Source organism: Fringilla coelebs (genome assembly GCF_963513975.1).
Source record: "Fringilla coelebs genome assembly, chromosome: 28".
NCBI classification, from domain to species: domain Eukaryota; kingdom Metazoa; phylum Chordata; class Aves; order Passeriformes; family Fringillidae; genus Fringilla; species Fringilla coelebs.
The window spans coordinates 4,647,260-4,661,574 of NC_140054.1; the positions used below are offsets into that span (position 1 = coordinate 4,647,260).

General features: G+C 45.5%; 1 protein-coding gene across 1 annotated transcript in view; it reads left to right on the forward strand.

Annotated features, from left to right (window-relative positions):
• Positions 1-14,315, forward strand: part of CSMD2 (CUB and Sushi multiple domains 2) — a gene marked incomplete at its 5' end in the record, with an annotated part of 252,580 nt that overhangs the window by 137,336 nt on the left and 100,929 nt on the right. Inside the window, one exon of the mRNA XM_084222825.1 lies at positions 8,202-8,384. Within this exon, the coding sequence (XP_084078951.1) occupies positions 8,202-8,384 (183 nt within the window). The remainder of the gene's footprint in view (positions 1-8,201; positions 8,385-14,315) is intronic.

The following is a 14,315-nucleotide window of genomic DNA, read 5'->3' on the forward strand; positions in this document are numbered from 1 at the left end:
TCACAGGTGTTGGCAAAAAACAGGGAAATTGTGAGGGGAAAATCTCCCTGGGAGGTGCTGGGAGTGCCCAGTGGGAGCATCCAGCTCTGGAATTTCCAGCCCCAAATGCACATTTATTTTTATTTAGAATTTTCTTGAAAATTCATTTTATACCCAATTTTATTTAAAATTCATTAGTTTTAAATAATGAAAGTTTGCAGCCTGTGTAAATCAGCTGGGTCTCAGTTCAGCTCTGGCTCCCCAAATCTCCAATCCCAATTTTTATCCTCCTGAACTGATTTTTTTTGGTTTTTTTTTTTCATTTAATGGACAATAATTCTGCATTTCCAGGAGTTTGGATTAAGCTCCAATTTCCTGGAGAATCCTTTCCTCCCTCCCCACTGCACAGAGCTGAGGGATGCTGAAATTTTTGCCATCCTGGGGCTTCTCTTCTCCCTCTTTTCCTTTAATCCTGGGGGATTTGTTGGGAAAACTCTTTTCCACATCCATCAGGATATTCCTGCAGAATTCCCAGCTGGGATAAAGGATTCCACATTTTTCAGAAGTTCCTGAGAAACTGAGGATTGATTAAAGAGGATTCAGACTCCCATCATTTCTTCTTTTTGAGGGATATTTCCCTTTTTGGACTGAAAAAAAAAACCCAATCCTTATTTCTTCCTCTGATGAAGCTGAGTTTATGCCAAGCAACAGCATAAAAGTAAATTAATTTTATAAATTCCTTTGGTAAGAACAGAAACATCACAAAAAAAACCCCCAAAAACCAGAACAAAGCCAAATTTTAATGGAGTGTTGCATTGTTTTAATAGAAAGCCAGAATTGCAAATTCAAACCAGATTTATGGGCACTCCCACACTGATTTAATTTGGATTTCTGCTGGAGTTGGGAAGGAGCTGAGTCAGGTCTGAGCCCCCTGCTGCAGGCAGGGGATGATTAAAAGCTGTTTATTGTCAGGGGAGTGCTGGAGTTCAGCCTGTGAAAAACACCAATCTCTTGTTTTTAAAATTTTAAAAGTTTAATAGTAATAAAATGGTTATAAAAATAGTAATGTAATTAGAGGAATAATAATTTGGGCTGTTTGAATTAGGACAATATGAGACAATAGAAACAAAGAGTTAGGGACAGTCCAGGTACCTTTTCTGGGCAAAATAAACCCAAAAAAGGACCCACATGAACAGAGGATTAACCCTTAAAGCACCAGCCTGTTGCATATTCATACACCTCATCCATGGTGCATCAATTCCATTCACACACAGGATTCTGTCTGGGCAGTGTCAGCTTCTTCCTCTGAGTCCTGACAGCAGAAAAAGTTCATTTCTTCTGATAATGGGGCAATAAATTCACTTTCTCTGAAAGATTCAGGTGTCCTGTGGCTGCTATCTCCCTGCAAATCCTTAAAAAAAGTATCTTACACAGCATAGTTTCTATTTTAACATTATTTTTATAATCTAAAATTGTATTTAACACACCACTTAAGAGAATTAATACAGCCCAGCTTTCTAACCCAACACATACAATATCCTTTTGAATATTTGCCAAAAGCCAACCCTCAAATGTGCATTTTCCACCAGCCAAGAGGCTCAGGAGCTCTGCAGGGCTGGAGCTGGAGATTTCCTTCCCTGCCCTTTGTGCTTTTCATCAAACTTTTTCATTTTACCACAGGAATTGATACAATTGATTGACTTTTATGCTTTTGCTTGGGATAAACTCCAGTTCTTCAACAGAAGAAATAGGGATTTATTTTTTTCAGCCAATTATCCAGGTGGGAATCCAGCCCTGGGTTTGTTTTTTTAGGTTCTGCATCCCCTGTTTTGTTGGTGTTGGGGTCTCTCAGGAGGACAAGGGGTTCCCATCCCTGCTGCTCTGCTCTCCCATTAAATTAAATTTAATTAATTTAAATTTCCCCTTCTATGGGGTCAGAGCCAGAGGATCCTTTGGGTTGGAATGGGATAAAAATGGGATGATTTTTATTAATTCTTGGAGGCAAAAAGTAAAAGGCAACAGAAACACCCTGGTCTTGATTCCTCCAAATTCCTACCTGACACCATTAGCTTGAATTAATTAAGCCAAGTTAATTTAAGTGCAAAATCCTGTGTGTGAGATAAAATATTTTCCTGGATATTTCCTGACATTTGTGGGGTTTCCTCAGTCTCACAAATCCTTCACCCTGTGGCTACCCCTTCCAGAAACCAGAGTTTGACTTGCTGGCAGCTCCAAAAATCCTCATTTTCCCCCAGAAAAATCCTCATTTTCCCTCAGAAAAAATCCTCATTTTCCCCCAGAAAAATCCTCATTTTCCCTCAGAAAAAATCCTCATTTTCCTCCAAAAAAATCCTCATTTTCCTCCAGAAAAAAATCCTCATTTTCCCCTAGAAAAAAATCCTCATTTTCCCCTAGAAAAAAATCCTCATTTTCCCCCAGAAAAAATCCTCATTTTCCCCCAGAAAAAATCCTCATTTTCCTCCAAAAAAATCCTCATTTTCCCCCAGAAAAATCCTCATTTTTCCCCCTCACCTCCTGCACGAGCAGGAATTCCCAGGGAGGAGCAGGCTGGATTTTTTGGAGGCTGCAGGGGGTGTGAGGGAGGTTTTTTTTTATTATTTCTCATTTCCCACCCACCACCCTCAGCCAAAAAGAGCTCTGCAAAATTCCTGCTGCCACATTTTCCCCTCAGAAAACTCAATTTTGTCAAAAAAAGAAAAAAATTTCCCCCTGTATGAATAATATTTGATGGAGAAAGCTGTGAAAGATTCGTGTCAACTTGTTTCCTTTCAATAATGTCAAAACACTTGGTTTGGCTGTTCCTGTTTAGTTTTGACTTTTATTATTCTGATGTGGAAGTGATTTTAAACATTCATCAGGAGGAAATGTTTCAATCTGACTGAAGTAACATGTTTTGATATTTTTGATATTTTTAAATCACTCCTTTTTTATTTTTTTTTTATTATTATTTTATGGAACTTCTGCCCTGCTCAATATTTCATGGATTTCACTCCTTTACACAAAGGGATCAGGGGATTTTTCTCAGGTCAAAAAAAAAAGGAAATTCAGAATAAATTCCATTTCCTGACCTCTGTGAGCTGATGAAACCTTGGAAGGGTGAAAATACTCTGATTTTACCTCCCTTGGCTGCATTTTTCCCCAGCTCCTGATGCCCTCAGCACATCCTGATTTTACTGATGCTGCACATTCCCAGCTCCCTTTGGAATTCCAGCCCTGCAATTTCTGCTTTTCCCTGAGCTGGAGCTGCTGGGTGCAGTTTTGGGGCTGCCAGAATGGGAATTTTTTGTATCCATGTGTGGAATTTTGGGGCTGCCATTATGGGGTCAGGCAGGAATATTTTGTGTCCATTTGTGGAATTTTGGGACTGCCAGAATGGGAATTTTTATTTCCATTTGTGGAGGAATTTTGGGACTGCCAGAATGGGAATTTTTATTTCCATTTATGGAGGAGTTTTAGGACTGCCAGGATGGGAATTTTTTGTATCTGTGTGTGGAATTTTGGGGCTGCCATTATGGGGTCAGGCAGGAATATTTTATGTCCATTTGTGGAATTTTGGGGCTGCCAGAATGGGAATTTTTTGTGGTTTTGTGTAGAGTTTTGGGGCTGCCAAAATGGGAATTTTTATTTCCATTTCTGGAGGAGTTTTGGGGCTGCCACAACAGGAATTTTTTGTATCCATGTGTGGAAGAGTTTGGGTCAGGCAGGAATTTTTTGTGTCCATTTGTGGAATTTTGGGGCTGCCAGGATGGGGTCAGGCAGAAATATTTTATTTCCATTTGTGGAGGAATTTTAGGGATGCCAGGATGGGAATTTTTTGTGTCCATTTGAGGAGTTCCGGGGCTGCTAGAATGGGAATTTTTATTTCCATTTATGGAGGAGTTTTGGGGCTGCCAGGATGGGAATTTTTTGTGTTGCTGTGTGGGATTTTGGGGCTGCCATTATGGGGTCAGGCAGGAATTTTTTGTGTCTATTTGTGTAGAGTTTTGGGGCTGCCAGAATGGGAATTTTTTGTATCTATGTGTGGAATTTTGGGGCTGCCAGGATGGGGTCAGGTAGGAATATTTTATGTCCATTTGTGGAATTTTGGGGCTGCCAGAATGGGAATTTTTTGTGTCCATGTGTGGAAGAGTTTGGGTCAGGCAGGAATTTTTTTGTGTCCATTTGTGGAGGACTTTTGGGGCTGCCAGGATGGGAATTTTTTGTATCTGTATGTGGAATTTTGGGACTGCCAGGATGGGGTCAGGCAGGAATATTTTATTTTCATTTATGGAGGAGTTTTGGGGCTGCCAGAATGGGAATTTTTTGTGTCTGTGTGTGGAATTTTGGGGCTGCCATTATGGGGTCAGGCAGGAATATTTTATTTCCATTTATGGAGGAGTTTTGGGGCTGCCAGAACGGGAATATTTTGTGTTGCTGTGTGGAATTTTAGGGCTGTCAGGATGGGAATTTTTTGTGTCTGTGTGTGGAATTTTAGGGCTGTCAGGATGGGAATTTTTTGTGTTGCTGTGTGGAATTTTGGGGCTGCCACAATGGGATGGTTTGGGTCAGACAGGACCTCAAAGCCCATCCCAGTCCCTGGGCAGGGACACCCCCTCTGCCCTGGGGTGCCTGGGACCCTGCCAGGGATGGGCTTCATTTAAGGGGTTAATTTAACCCCATCCTGCCAGGGATAGGGTTAATCTTTATTTAAAATTTTATTTAAAATCCATTAATTTAAAATAATGAAAGTTTGCAGCCTGTATAAATCAGCTGGCTCTCAGTTCAGCTCTGCCTCCTTGATGTCCCCCAAATCTCCAATCCCCATTTTTATCCTCCTGAACAGATTTTTTTCTTTAAATGAACAATAATTCTGCATTTCCAGTGCTTGGTAGGAGGCAAATGGCAGCAGCCAGGGGGATGCCATGACACCCAGCAGTGACTGGGGACACTGGGGACACTGGGGACACTGGGGACAGCCCCTGCAGCTCCCAGGGCCATCCCTGCTCCTGCTCCCTGCATTTCCAGGGTGTGGAGGGAAGGGAAGCCATGGGAGCATCCCCAGGAAATGTTCCACATCCCCTCCCTCCCATCCCAGCTCGTTGCTATTCCTTGAGTTTTCCATGAAATTTTCATTTCTGCTGGCCTTGTGCATTTTTGGAGGGGAGGATTGAACAGTTCAGTGCAGCTCCAACACCCCAAAATTTCATTTTCCATCCTTAATATGCAAGTGCAGCTCCTAAACAGAAAAGTGTGCAGGAAAATCTGTAAATCCTGGCAAAGTGCTTTCACTGAGAGGCAAAAAAAAAATAAAAAACCCAACTCAGCCTGTTTCATGAAAACTTTTAATATTAATTTATGTTAAATTATTTTGGGGATGCTTCATTAGCTAGCAGTGAGTTTTCAGCTCAGCTCCTGCTCAAAATACACCTGGATGTGGAGTTGCCTGGAGCCAGAATAATAATGAGGGGTGCTTGTTGTTATTCCAGCCAAATTGGGATATTAGAGGGAGTGATGCAAATCTCAGCTCCCATGATTTGCCTCTGTAAAGGAAGTGTCAGAAAAGAGATTTCCAATTTGGTGCAAGAAATTGGGAGCGGGGAGGGAAAAGACAGCGAGACTGATCAGAGATGATGGGGATAAAAACCAGAGTGTGGAGGGGATAAATAATGTGGGAATACTCAGGAGGAGTGGAGGAATTTTTGGGGATAAAAACCAGAGTGTGGAGGACATAAATAATGTGGGAACACTCAGGAGGAATGGAGTTTTTGGGGATAAAAACCAGAGTGTGGAGAGGATAAATAATGTGGGAATATTCAGGAGGAGTGGAGGAATTTTTGGGGATAAAAACCAGAGTGTGGAGGACATAAATAATGTGGGAACACTCAGGAGGAATGGATTTTTTGGGGATAAAAACCAGAGGATTGGGAAAGGAGAGGAGTATGGAGCAGATAAATAATGTGGGAACATTCAGGAGGAATTAAGTTTTTGGGGATAAAAACCAAAGGATTGGGAGAGGATAAATAATGTGGGAATATTCAGGAGGAATGGAGGAATTTTTGGGGATAAATCCAGAGGATTGGGAAAGGAGAGCAGTATGGAGCAGATAAATAATGTGGGAACACTCAGGAGGAATGGAGTTTTTTGGGATAAAAACCACAGGATTGGGAGAGGATAAATAATGTGGAAATGCTGAAGAGGAGTGAGGTTTTTGGAGCTAACGGTGATCCAGGGCAGGGAGCCCTTTGGAAATGGGATTGAGGGGAGCAGGAGGGAACAGGAAATTGTGCCTCCCCTCATCCCAGAGCCCTGGATTTGAGGATGGGGAGCCCTCAGGAGGGGTTTTTAGGAGTGGATCAGGGTTGGGATGTGACAGCCTGTGGGGGCTGCACCAGCTGGGCCTCAACCCCTTCCCCACGCCCAAATTCTCTCTTCCAGCCCCTTCCCCACACCCAAATTTTTTCATCCAACCCCTTCCCAATACCCAAATTCTGTGTTTTCTCTTCCAGCCTCTTCCCACATCCAAATCCTCTCTTCTCTTCTCTTCTCTTCTCTTCTCTTCTCTTCTCTTCTCTTCTCTTCTCTTCTCTTCTCTTCTCTTCTCTTCTCTTCTCTTCTCTTCTCTTCTCTTCTCTTCTCTACTCTACTCTACTCTACTCTACTCTACTCTTCTCTTTCCCTACACCCAAATTCTCTCTTCCAGCCCCTTCCCCACACCCAAATTTTTTCATCCATCCCCTTCCCCACACCCGAATTCTGTTCTTTCCCTCCCAAACCCCTTCCCACACCCAGATTCTGTGTTCTTTCTCTTCCAGCGCTTTCCCCACACCCAAATTCCCTCTCCCACCCCCTTCCCACACCCTGATTTTTTCATCCATCCCCTTCCCACACCCAAACCTTTGTTTTCTCTCTCCCAACCCCTTCCCACACCCAAATTCCCTCTTCCAACCCCTTCCCACACCCCAATTCTTTTTTCTCTCTCCCAACCCCTTCCCACACCCAGATTCTCTGTTCTTTCTCTTCCACCACTTTCCCTACACCCAAATTCCCTCTCCCACCCCCTTCCCAGACCCGAATTCTTTCATCCATCCCCTTCCCATACCCCAATTCTGTTTTCTCTCTCCCAACCCCTTCCCCACACCCAAATTCTTTCATCCATCCCCTTCCCATGCCCCAATTCTGTTCTTTCCCTCCCAACCCCTTCCCACACCCAGATTCTCTGTTCTTTCTCTTCCAGCGCTTTCCCTACACCCAAATTCCCTCTTCCAACCCCTTCCCACACCCAAACCTTTTGTTTTCTTTCTTCCAGCCCCTTTCCACACCCAAATTTTTTCCTCCAGCCCCTTCCCCACACCCGAATTCTGTTCTTTCTCTCCCAACCCCTTCCCACACCCCGATTCTCTGTTCTTTTTCTTCCAGTGCTTTCCCCACACCCAAATTCCCTCTCCCACCCCCTTCCCACACCCAAATTTTTTCCTCCATCCCCTTCCCAAACCCCAATTCTGTTTTCTCTCTTCCAACCCCTTCCCACACCCAAATTCTTTCATCCAACCCCTTCCCCACACCCGAATTTTTTCATCCATCCCCTTCCCCGTGCCCCAATTCTGTTCTTTCTCTCCCAACCCCTTCCCACACCCAGATTCTCTGTTCTTTCTCTTCCAGCGCTTTCCCCACACCCAAATTCTCTCTTCCAACCCCTTCCCACACTTGAATTTTTTCATCCATCCCCTTTCCACACCCCAATTCTGTTTTCTCTCTTCCAACCCCTTCCCACACCCAAATTCTTTCATCCAACCCCTTCCCCACACCCGAATTTTTTCATCCATCCCCTTCCCATGCCCCAATTCTGTTTTCTCTCTCCCACCCCCTTCCCACACCCGAATTCTTTTCCCCCATCCCCTTCCCCACCCCCAGCCCTGTGTTCCCCTCCTCCCACCCCCTTCCCACACCCAAATTCTTTTCCTCCATCCCCTTCCCATACCCCAATTCTGTTTTCTCTCTCCCAACCCCTTCCCACACCCAACCCTTTGTTTTCCCTCTCCCACCCCCTTCCCACACCCGAATTCTTTTCCTCCATCCCCTTCCCATGCCCCAATTCTGTTTTCTCTCTCCCACCCCCTTCCCACACCCAAATTCCCTCTCTCATCCCCTTCCCCACCCCCATCCCCATGTCCCCCCCCTCCCAGCCCCTCCCCACACCCACCCCTGTTTGTTTTCCCTTCCAGAGATCGACCAGGGCAGCTGCGGTGACCCCGGCGTCCCGGCCTTCGGCCGCCGCGAGGGCTCGCGCTTCCGCCACGGGGACACGCTGCACTTCCAGTGCCAGCCCGCCTTCGAGCTCAAGGGCCACAGGAGCATCACCTGCCAGAAGAGCAGCCAGTGGTCTGCTCAGAAACCTGTCTGTGTTTGTAAGTGGGGCGGCAGCTCCCCGGGGACGCCCGCCCGGTGCGCGTCCAGCCGGACTGGGGACAGGATGGGGCAGAGCTGGGCTGTGCTGGGCTCTGCCTGCCTTGGCCTGGGGGGAAACCAGCCCTTGGTGGCCAGCACTGACAGGACATGGCCAAATCCACAATTTAAACTTGGGTTCTCTTTGTAGAGAGAGTTTTGGGCTCTGCTGGGCTCTGCCTGCCTTGTCCTGGGGGATAAATCAGCCCTTGGTGGACAGCACAGACAGGAGATGGCCAAATTCCAGAATTAAAGTTAGGCTCTCTTTGTAGAGAGAGATTTGTGCTCTCCCTGCCTTGTCCTGGGGGGAAACCAGCCCTTGGTGGCCAGCACAGACAGGAGATGGCCAAATTCCAGAATTAAATATAGATTCTCTTTCTAAAGAGAGATCTGGGCTGTGCTGGGCTCTCCCTGCCTTGGCCTGGGGGATAAATCAACCCTTGGTGGCCAGCACAGACAGGACCCAGCAAATTCCAGATTTAAACATGGATTCTCTTTGTAGAGAGAGATTTGGGCTCTGCTGGGCTCTCCCTGCCTTGGCCTGGGGAAAACCAAACCATGGTGGCCAGCACTGACAGGACATGGCCAAATTCCAGAATTAGATATGGATTCTTTTTGTAGAGCAGGATTTGGGCTCTGCTGGGCTCTCCCTGTCTTGTCCGGAGGGAAAATCAAGTCCTTGGTGGTCAGCGCTGACAGGAGATGGCCAAATCCACAATTTAAACTTGGGTTCTCTTTGTAGAGAGAGATTTGGGCTCTGCTGGGCTCTCCCTGCCTTGGCCTGGGGGATAAATCAATCCTTGGTGGCCAGCACTGACAGGACATGGCCAAATTCCAGATTTAAAGTTGGGTTCTCTTTGTAGAGCAGGATCTGGGCTCTGCTGGGCTCTCCCTGCCTTGTTCTAAGGGAAACCCAACCCTTGGTGGACAGGACCCAGCAAATTCCAGATTCAATCATGGATTCTCTTTGTGGAGAAAGTTTTGGGCTCTGCTGGGCTCTCCCTGCCTTGTCCTGGGGGATAAATCAACCCTTGGTGGCCAGCACAGACAGGACATGGCCAAATTCCAGATTTAAATATGGATTCTGTTTGTAGAGCAGGATCTGGGCTCTGCTGGGCTCTCTCTGCCTTGTCCTGGGGGATAAATCAACCCCTGGTGGATAGGACCCAGCAAATTCTAGATTTAAACCTGGATTCTCTTTGTAGAGCAGGATTTGGGCTCTGCTGGGCTCTCCCTGTCTTGTCCAGAGGGAAAATCAAGTCTTTGGTGGCCAGCACTGACAGGAGATGGCCAAATCCACAATTTAAACCTGAATTCTCTTTGGAGAGAAAGTTTTGGGCTCTGCTGGGCTCTCCCTGCCTTGTCCTGGGGGATAAATCAACCCTTGGTGGCCAGCACAGACAGGACCCAGCAAATTTCAGATTTAAATATGGATTCTGTTTGTAGAGCAGGATTTGGGCTCTGCTGGGCTCTCCCTGTCTTGTTCTAAGGGAAACCCAACCCTTGGTGGACAGGACCCAGCAAATTCCAGGATTAAACCTGAATTCTCTTTGTAGAGAGAGTTTTGGGCTCTGTTGGGCTCTCCCTGCCTTGTCCTGGGGGATAAATCAGCCCTTGGTGTCCTTGGCACAGACAGGACATGGCCAAATCCACAATTTAAACCTGAATTCTGGTTTTGCCCCCTCATTTTCCCCCCATGACCCAACCCTCTCCAGGCTCCCTCCTGCTGCTCCCCAGTTCTGCAGCTTTGGGCTGTCCTGCTCTCTGTGGTGACTCAGGATCACATTTTGGGCTGGAAATGGGATTTCTGCACAGTCCCTGTGGGGTTTTAGTGCTCTCAGTGTGCTCTGTAGATGTGTTGGGCAATTTGCTTTATTGCCCTGACAGGACCTTCCTGCAGGAGTTTTCCCCAGAGTTTTCCCTCTGTTTCCCCCACCTCACTCTTCTTTTTTATCTCCTTTTCTACCTTGGTTTCCTCTGTTAAAATCTGGGCCTTGGAGCAGGGGAATGAGGCTGAGCCTGAAAAAAAACCCCAAAAAACAGGAAAATGCAGTTGAAGGAGGGGAGAATGGAGAGGAAGAAAGCAAAAAATGTTGTTTTTGGAAGTGCAGGTGCCAAACTGGGGGGGATTCCAGTGGAAATGTGGAATGGGAAGGGGGAGAACCAGTTTGAAGCCAGTGCCTTTCTTTTCAAACATTTATTTAAGCTCAGAGAAATGCCTGGGGAAAGGAAGCAATTCCTCTGAATCCTCCCTTTTCCAGCTGCCATCCCTCCCTTCCTGTTTGGTTTTTTTTATTTTTCATTGTAAGCAAATCAGCTGGAGGTGCTGCTGAGGAAATAAATATTGGAATTTTCCCTGATTATCTGGGAGGTGGGAAGTGTTGGACTGGTTCTGTGCTGCTTTTTTCCTTTTAATTTCTTGGAGTTTCAGGTGGTTTTGGGCAAGCTGGTGTGGTTGAGGCTGGTGCTGAGAACAAACCTGTGGTTGGTGCTCAGGGCAACACAACTGGGTGATAACAGACCAGAAAGGAGATTTTTTTTTGGGTAAAACAGGATTATTGATGTTGATCAAGCCAAGCCAAGCATGGCAGGAATCTTTCAGTTCAAATAATTCAGTTCAAATAATTCAGTTCAAATAATTCAGTTCAAATAATTCTCTGTGGCTCTTGAGGTATTTATGGATAATGAGACAATGTGCAGGCAGTGGGAAAAAACACCTCACAGACCCCTCCTGACCTTCACTCCTGATTTATTGGGGAGCAGGAGGGGCCCCAAAATGCACAAAAAGGACAAAATGGGGCTGAATTCCAGGTGGGAGATGTTGGGAGACCATCAGGTGTGGGGGGGAATAAATGAGGGAACCCCTTTGCTTCTGTGAAATTTGGGGTCTGGGGGTTTGTTCCTTTGAAATTTGGGTCTTGGGGGGTTTGTTCCTGTGGGGTTGGGGAGTCTGGTTGGTTTTGGGGTGTGTTCCTCTTAAATATGGTTGTCTGGGTGTTTGATTCTGTAAAATATCAGTTTCTGGGTGTCTGTTTCTGTACAATTTAGATGTCTGAATGTTTATTTCTTTACAATTTGGATGTCTGAACGTTTGTTTCTGTCCAAGTTGGGTGTCTGGGTATCTGTTCCTGTACTTTGTGAGTGTCTGGGTGTTTATTTCTGCACAATTTGGGTGCCTGGGTGTTTATTTCTGTACAATTTGAGTGCCTGGGTGTTTATTTCTATACAATTTGAGTGTCTGGGTGTTTATTTCTGCACAATTTGAGTGTGTGAGTGTTTATTTCTGTAAAATTTGAGTGTCTGGGTGTTTATTTCTGTAGAATTCAGGTGTCTGGGTGTCTGTTCCTGTTAATTTGGGTGTCTGGGTGTTTATTTCTGCACAATTTTGGTGTCTGGGTGTTTATTTCTGTACAATTTAGGTGCCTGGGTGTTTATTTCTGCACAATTTGGGTGTCTGGGTGTTTATTTCTGTGCAGTTTGGGTGTCTGGGTGTTTATTTCTGTCCAATTTGGGTGTCTGGGTGTTTATTTCTGTACAATTCAGGTGTCTGGGTGTCTGTTCCTGTTAATTTGGGTGCCTAGGTGTTTATTTCTTTACAATTTAGGTGTCTGGGTGTTTATTTCTGCACAATTTGGGTGTCTGGGTGTTTATTTCTGCACAATTTGGGTGCCTGGATGTTTATTTCTGTAGAATTCAGATGTCTGGGTATCTGTTCCTGTTAATTTGGGTGTCTGGGTGTTTATTTCTGCACAATTTGGGTGTCTGGGTGTTTATTTCTGTACAGTTCAGGTGTCTTTCTGCACAATTTGAGTGTCTGGCTGTGGCTGATGGCTAAAATTCTTCTCTCTGTCCTGCACCATCCTGCACTGCTTCAACCATCTCCATAATTCTGTTGTTGTTGGCTTTGAAAATGGCATTTCCAGGGCTGGGGAATGAGGTGTCTGTCACAGACCAGGGCAGTTCCACACCCAGAACTGGATTTTGGACAGAGCTTGTTCCTTTTTGTCAGCAGAACAGGCTTGGGTGGGCATTGGATAAATATCCCTGAAGGAAAACCCTTGTGCTCCCTCAGAGCTGAGGTTTGTGCTCTGATTTGGGGATGGAACATCCTGTGGCTGAGGAGATTATTCAGTTTATAATGATAAATTCAGTTTATAAATGATAAATTCAGTTTGTAATGATAAAAAGTTTATAATTATAAATCAGCTCCACAATTCCAGCTCTGGAGCTGCTGACACTGAGGATGGAGATGTGGTGAGGGAGAGGAACATCCCAGAGCTGCCAAAACCTCCAGATCCAGGGTGAGAATCGCTGTTCAAACCCCCTCGTGTGGAGTAGAGAAAATTCAAAAATCTCCCCCAAAATTCACTTCATGACATTTATTTGACCAGAAAGAGCAGGGCCCTGGTGCTCCTGGGGGGGTTCTGCAGTGGGAGAGTCTTTCAAGGATCTTTGTTCTTCCCTTCCCTGCTCCTCCTGCCTTTCCCAAAATTTCCATCCTGCGTTTCTGCGTGCTTGACCCGTGCCAGGCAGCGCCGTGCCGTGATTGTGACACTTGGAGAGTGACAATAAATGTCACTGTCACCTCCTTGGGCAGAGTTCCTGCCTTGCTTGAGGTGCCCTCTGCCAGTTCTGGGAGAGTCATCCCAGAATTTCTGCTGCAGCTTCAGTGGGTTGGGATCACACTTGGAAAATCCAGGTTTTTCTGGACCCGCCTCGTGCTTGACAGGGAATTAAATGGTGGGGGAGTAAAAAAGAGGGGAGTTAAAGGAGGGAGTAAAAAGGAGGAGAGTAAAAAGGAGGGGAGTAAAAAGGAGGGGATTTGTGCCCCAAAAATCCTGGGGAGGGGAAGGGTCTGCACTGACCCCAGCGGGGTTGGGTTGGTTGGCGTCGCTCCGCAGAGTTTTGGGATCGTTGTGGTCGTTCCTGGGAAGGTTTGGGGATAAATCTGGGGATGTTTGAATGGATTGGGGAGCAAACAAACTCATTTCTGGAAATGTTTGGGTTTGGGATTCGTGTGCTCGTTCCTGGGAGTGTTTGGTTTGATTTTGGGATTCATGTGGTCGTTCCTGGGAATGTTTGATTGGGTTTGGGATAAATCTGGTCATTCCTGGGAATGTTTGATTGGATTTAGGATTCATGTGGTCATTCCTGGGAATATCTCACTCATTTCTGGAAATGTTTAGGTTTGGGATTCATCTGGTCGTTCCTGGGAGTGTTTGAATGGGTTTGGGATAAATCTGTTCATTCCTGGGAATGTTTGAATGGAACATGTTCATTCCTGGCAATGTTTGATTTGGTGTGGGATTCATGCGGTCATTTCTTAGGATTGTGTGGGTTTGGGGATAGATCTGGGAAAGTTTGAATGGATTGGGAGCAAACACCCTCATTTCTGGAAATGTTTGGGTTTGGGATTCGTGTGGTCATTTCTAGGAATGTTTGAATGGATTTGGGATAAATCTGTCAATTCCTGGGAATGTTTGATTGGGTTTAGGATTCATGTGGTCATTTCCTGGGATTGTTTGGGTTTGGGGATAGATCTGGAAAAGTTTGAATGGATTGGGAGCAAACACCCTCATTTCTGGAAATGTTTGGGTTTGGGATTCATGTGGTCGTTCCTGGGATTGTTTGACTGGATTTAGGATTCATGTGGTCATTTCTGGGAATATTTGAATGGATTTGGGATAAATCTGGTCATTCCTGGGAATGTTTGATTTAGCTTGGGATTAATGTGGCCATTCCTGGGAATGTTTGAATGGAACATGTTCATTCCTGGGAATGTTTGATTGGGTTTAGGATTCATGTGGTCATTTCCTAGGATTGTTTGGGTTTGGGGATAGATCTGGGAAAGTTTGAACGGATTTGGAGCAAACACACTCATTTCTGGAAATGTT